The sequence below is a fragment of the Saccostrea echinata genome, unplaced genomic scaffold, assembly GCF_033153115.1.
Source record: "Saccostrea echinata isolate AGI-Se365-2 ecotype Australia unplaced genomic scaffold, CSIRO_AGI_Sech_v1 ptg000084l, whole genome shotgun sequence".
Taxonomy (NCBI): Eukaryota; Metazoa; Mollusca; class Bivalvia; order Ostreida; family Ostreidae; genus Saccostrea; species Saccostrea echinata.
This window is the reverse complement of record NW_026889833.1, coordinates 1,125,482-1,131,713: the sequence shown is the minus strand read 5'-3', so window position 1 is coordinate 1,131,713 and position 6,232 is coordinate 1,125,482. Positions and strand designations below refer to the sequence as shown.

At 34.9% G+C, this 6,232-nt stretch overlaps 1 protein-coding gene across 1 annotated transcript in view; it reads right to left on the bottom strand.

The window, feature by feature from the left end:
• Window positions 1-5,121: 5,121 nt before the first annotated feature.
• Window positions 5,122-6,232, bottom strand: part of LOC133176914 (serine-rich adhesin for platelets-like) — a 166,867-nt gene continuing 165,756 nt past the window's right edge. The window contains exons 84-87 of the mRNA XM_061311972.1: window positions 5,924-5,979; window positions 5,781-5,809; window positions 5,577-5,687; window positions 5,122-5,522 (exon numbers count right to left, since the gene is read on the bottom strand). Of these exons, the coding sequence (XP_061167956.1) occupies window positions 5,289-5,522; window positions 5,577-5,687; window positions 5,781-5,809; window positions 5,924-5,979 (430 nt within the window). The 3' untranslated portion in view covers window positions 5,122-5,288. The remainder of the gene's footprint in view (window positions 5,523-5,576; window positions 5,688-5,780; window positions 5,810-5,923; window positions 5,980-6,232) is intronic.

Below are 6,232 nucleotides of genomic sequence, written 5' to 3'. Positions count from 1 at the left end.
CTTGTTAAAAGTAATGCTCAGTAATATGAGAACATAAGTTGGGGGTGTGTGGAGGACCCTTAAAAGTACTGTACATAAAAAAGAGGGGAGGGGTCTTCAAATCCTATATGGATTATTGTGAAGCTTAGTGGTCTAATAGGTCAAGTATCTGAAAGAAAGTATCTGACAGAAAGACCAGTAAAAATCTCAGGATTACCTGTTCTTGGTGTGGTGTCCATGAATGGGCTTTTTATCTGCACTGTCTTTGTCTGCTTAGTTATTGTTGGGCTACAGGTAGTGTTAACTCTACGCTGGGGAATTACGACTTCTATTTTACCTCTACAAAGGTCTATGAGGTTTATGAAGTACAGCTTTATTTAAATTCCAAAGAATTTGTTGATCTTTTGGTCCACACTGGTCAATATATCTAGCTAACCATCATTTTGGCTTTTGCATGCCGCATGATGAATTATAAGGCATTAATTACGTTATTAACAGTTAATTTCATGCATTTACTGGTTTTGGAGAACTTGCCATTTTGAATCAACGAGAGGCCAGTGGGTCTTGAAGGTCACCAAGTTTCACGAGTGAGGATGAACATGGGGCCTATAATATTGGACTTATGGGACAACAAATTTACAGTATATTCAATATAATATTAAATAATAATATACATTAATATCATATAATGCAGCTATTCCCTGAGAAGTTCAGGAGTAAAGAAGATAAAGCACACAGTATAATACATTTTTAGCTCACCTGAGTCAAAGGCTGTAATGAGCTTTTTTGATCGAAATTTGTCCATTGTCTGTTGTCATTGGCCAATTTCAACCGAACTTGGCACAGAGTATCCTTGGGTAAAGGGGATTTAAGTTCGTTCAAATGAAAGGCCACATCCTCTTCCAAGGGGAAATAATTACAAATTAGTGAAAAATTAATGGCATCTTTTTAAAATATTTTCTCAAGAACCACTGGGCCATGAAAGATATTTATATGGAATTGTCCTCAGGTAGTGTAGATTCAAGTTTGTTCAAATAATGACCCCCGGGGTTAGGGGGACACAATGGACAATCAAAGTTTTACATAGGAATATATAGGAAAAATCTTCTTAAAACAGCCATGATTGGTCATATTTATATGAAAGCATCCTCAGGTAGTGAAGATTCAATTTTGATCAAATCATGACCCCCAACGGGTAGGGTGGGGCCACAATGGACGAGCAAAGTTATACAAAGGAATCTCAGGTAGCATCCTCAGGTAGTGTAGATTCAGGTTTTTTAAAAATCATGATCCCCGGGGGTAGGATGGGGACCAAATCATATTAACCTTTTAGGGGTAGGTTGGGACCACTTATGTATTTAAGCTTTTCAATACTGAACCGATTTCTGCTTTTTTCCTAGCCCCAGTGCTCAGGTGTATGACCACCTAGCCTCACCTTGGAGCATTGTCCTTATGAATTTGAATTTTTATAATTTTTGTAAAGGGTTATGTGTTTATTATAATAAATGAATGTAAATGGTTAAGACTCCTAGAGTCCATGAGTAAAAATAAAGGTGCCCTGTATACTTTATACATGACCAACATAGCCATACCCTGGGGCCTGAACTCGACCCATAGCAGACAGATTTTACAATTCTGGTAAACGGTAAAGTACAAATTGTAATCTTATAATCACTATGATCCCACTAAACTGTAAATGCTCATCATAACCATGCACTATGTCTGCTAAATCTACGGGTAGAGAGGAGATTTTATGGCATTGTTGCATTTATACTTTATATGATTAATAAAGCCTCCAACACCAGAACACGACTCGGGGGCCATAAATTTTACAATATTCTTAAAGGGCTCATTCTGTTCTTTTCCTTTACCCATAGATGCCATATACCATATTTAGTTGAAATTGGATTGAAGAAGTTGAAAATGTTAAAAAAATTATATAACTGATGAACAATGCACGGCAGACAAAACCAGACAGCAACAGTAATCTATGTGACTCAGGTGAGCTAAAAATAATTTCAAGAACAACAGGCACACACATCAGTGGTTTCCCTAACAAGAGGCCCATGGGCCACATTGCTCACCTGAGCACAATGGCTAGGAAAAAGCACAAATCAATTCAGTATTGAAAATTTTACAGGGGGGGGGGGGGGGGAAGGCTTGAATTTTAAACTACCTTAGGATGCTTCCATATCAATAGAACAAATTAAATGGCTTTGCTGTTCTTAAGTAGAAGATTTTTAAAGATTTTTTTCCTATATTTATATTCCTTTGTAAAAATTTGAAAATTGTGGCCCCTCCCTACCCACAGGGGTAATCATTTGAACAAACTTTAATCTACACTACCCGAGTCTACTTCCATATCAATACGACTAAACATGGCTTTGTTGCTCTTGACAGAGACTTTTTTCCTTTATGTTCCTATGTTAAACTTTGATCACCCATTATGACCCCATCCTACCCCCTGGGGTGATGATTTGAACAAACTTGAATCTACAATACCTGAGAATGCTTACATATCAATATGACTAAACAAGGCTTTGCTGTTCTTGAGAAGAAGATTTTTAAAGTATTTTCCTATATATTCGAATGTAAAACTTTGAACTCCCATTGTGGCCCCACCCAAACCCCAGAGGTCATGATTTGAACAAACTTAAATCTACACTATCTGGGAATGCTTACATATCAATATGACTAAACAATGTTTTGCTGTTCTTGAGAAGAAGATTTTTAAAGTTTTTTCCTTTATATTCCTATGTAAAACTTTGAACTCCCATTGTGCCCACCCTACCCCTGGGGGGTCATGATTTGAACAAACTTGAATCTACAATACCTGAGGATCCTTCCATATCAATATGATAAATCATGGCTTTGCTGTTCTTGAGAAGATTTTTTTAAAGTTTTTTCCTATATGTTCCTATAGAAAACTTTGATCCCCCATTGTGGCCCCACACTACCCCAAGGGGTCATGATTTGAACAAACTTGAATTTACACTATATAACAAAGGTTTCTTTTAAGTTTCAACTTTGTTGGGCCAATGGTTCTGGAGAAGAAGATTTTTAAAATATGCCACCCAATTTTCACTATTTTTTTTAATTATCTCCCCTTGAATGAGGGCATGGCCCTTCATTTGAACAAACTTGAATCGTCTTCACCCAAGGATGCTTTGTGGCAAGTTTGGTTGAAATTGGCCCAGTGGTTCTGGAGAAGAAGTCGAAAATGTGAGAAGTTTACAGACGGACAGACAGACAGACGGACTACAGACAAAATGTGATCAGAAAAGCTCACTTGAGCTTTCAGCTCAGGTGAGCTAAAAACCAGCTACTGGCCAACTTGACTGCTTCAATTGATAAAAATGCCACTTTGAAATAAAAAAATCAAAATTTAATTTTTGTAAGGTCCACAGATATTTGTCATAAATTTCAACCCAAAGCGTGTTACAAGTGATCTCTAACCCTTTACTTTGAAACACAGGCCTTTGGATCGCTTAAATCAGACTTTAAAAAAATGGGGTGTATAAAAAAGATAAAGGTATGGAACTCCTTACATAGGGTACCCACTTTCGCAAATAAAATACTTTTAAATCGAATGCTCCCAAGTTTTACTTTCTATTCATATCTATTCGTATACAAACAATCTACATTACTACCAAAGTTCCTTCCCTGCAAATTCCATGTACTTCCTGATATATGGTTAAATCAATTCCAAAATTGACCTACTTTTTTACTCGATTAGCTTGGGCCCTGGTTATTCACATGTATACAGACAGTGTTTGAACTGCAGCGAACAGCTGTATAGTATTCGCACAATCTTTCAACATTTTAAAGTTGATTTTTTACTCCAGATCGTAAGGTTAAGTCAGTAATAATTCCTTTCACGAAAAAAAAAATTAGAAAATATTGCTTCAACAACTTCACAGCCATATTGTTTATTAATGTAAAAAGAACTATGATTGAACGAAATTTTCCTGGAATGTATAATATTCCTTTTGATTTTTTAAAAATAAAAAAAAAGGTCAATTTTGGAATATGATCTCAGCATATCTCGGGAAGTATACAGAATTTTGGAAAGAACTTCAGTAGTAACGTAGATTGTTTATATGTGAATAGTTATGAGTAGAAAGTAAAGTTTTAGATCATTTAAAAGAATTTTATTGGCGAATATGGGTACCCTTTGTAAGGAGTTCCATACCTTTTTTTTTTTTTACACCTTATTTTTTTAAAGTGAACTAAGGGCCTGTGCTTTGAAATAAAGGGAAAACACTGAATACAGAACATATACAATGAAACTACATGTGGTTTACAGGTAACACACTTAAAATGAATCAGGACTTGGGTGAGCATTCTGGCCTGTGAACCTCTTGTTCCATGTTACATTTTGTGAAACAATTGTTTCATAACTAAAGATCAACTACACCAATGTTTTATAATTTCTCCTTTATTTACAGATTTGAAGTAACATTATACAGTCAATTTCCTTTTTAAATCATTGAAAACATATGCATTATAAATACATGTATTCACATATATAAAATTCAACTACTTCAATTTTTTTACAATTAATAAAGCAAATTAGTAAATAAAATGATGTAGAAATATTCATTATTCTTTTCTAAATAATCTTTTTTTATGGATATGCTTACTTTTTCCAAAGACACAAGTCCATCCATATAATAGGGTGACAAGTGCTTATACTGGTAAAGAAATTCATATTTGTTTGACTCTCATGTATTTATCAACATTGCATACATTACCACATTATAGAATTAGTGAAGCAAAATAACAATACTTTTAAGTAAATGTATCTAGCTTGCAGTTTATTATCCACTGAACTGCCATCCCAAAAAACTTGACATTTACATATAGCACTAGGAATATTTCTAAAATTTCTCCATCTTGCTGACAAGAACAATATTATACAGTAAAACACGCCTATAGCGAAATGCCAGGGACATGCAATTTTGGTTCGTTTTAAACGTAATTCAATATATCCCTTAAGATAACAATACGTTTAAAAACCACAGGGAATGAAGAATGAAAATCACTTCGCTGTAAGTGTGAATTCACTATAAGCATGTTTGCTATAACCATGTTTTACTGTATACTCAAATCAGTCTTGAGAAAAACAAAATGTGTTAGAAAGAAAAGAAAAAAAAAAGCATCCGCTCTAATAAATCAAAATGTTCAAGTGTGAAATCACTAAATCTCATTCTTTAAAGGAAATTGTATGATTCTTTGGCTTTCACATCAGGAGACTATTCTTTCTTCTTTTCATTTTCAGATTCCTCAGATTTATTTTCCTCCTTTTCCTACCCAGATTCTTTCTCCCCTGCAGATTCCTCCTCTTCTTTTTCCTCTGCAGATTTTTCCTCTTCCTTTTCATTGTCAGATTCATCAGATTTCTCCTCCTTTTTATCATCATGTTCTTCTGATTTCTCCTCTTCCTTTTCCTCTGCGGTTCCCTCAGATTTCTCCTCTTCCTTTTCCTCTGCGGTTCCCTCAGATTTCTCCTCTTCCTTTTCATCTTCGGCTTCCTTAGATTTCTCCTCTTCCTTTTCATCTTCATCCTTTTCGTCTTCGGATTCCTTAGATTTCACCTCTTCCTTTTCATCTTCAATGTCCTCAGATTTCTCCTCTTCCTTTTCATCTTCAGTGTCTTCAGATTTCTCTTCTTTTTTATCTGGAGATTCTTCAGATGTTTTGTCTTCCTCTTCCTCTTCAGGTTCTCCAAATTTTCCCTCTTTTTTTACATCTGCAGGATCTTCATATATTCCCTCTTCGTCAATATCATCAGATTTCACTCCTTCACTGTCACCTGATTTTTCCTCTTCTTCAGTTCTTTTCTTCCCCTTACCCAATGATCTAGATGTTAAGGCTGCTGAGGCTGCTAGTGATGCTAAAGCTGTCAATGCTGGTGTGGGCTGCTCCTCGAATCTGTATTCGCCAGACTCTGTATCTTCTTCTTTCGATTTTTTTCCATCCTCAGGAAATTTAAAAATTCTGTAAAGGTTTTAAAAATACTTTTTATATTGCAGTACATGTAATAGATATGAACATCTTTCATACTATACTTAACACAAATTTGAAGTCAAGGTCAAAGAAAAAGGTCAAGATAAAAACATTTTGATGCAGTTGAATAGTTCTCATCAATATGTTTAAGCATTTAAAGTTTGATAAAATATCTTGATTTGTTTCTTTGAAACTATGAATGCAAATTTGAAGTCAAGGTCAAAGAAAAAGTCAGTGTTAAAAA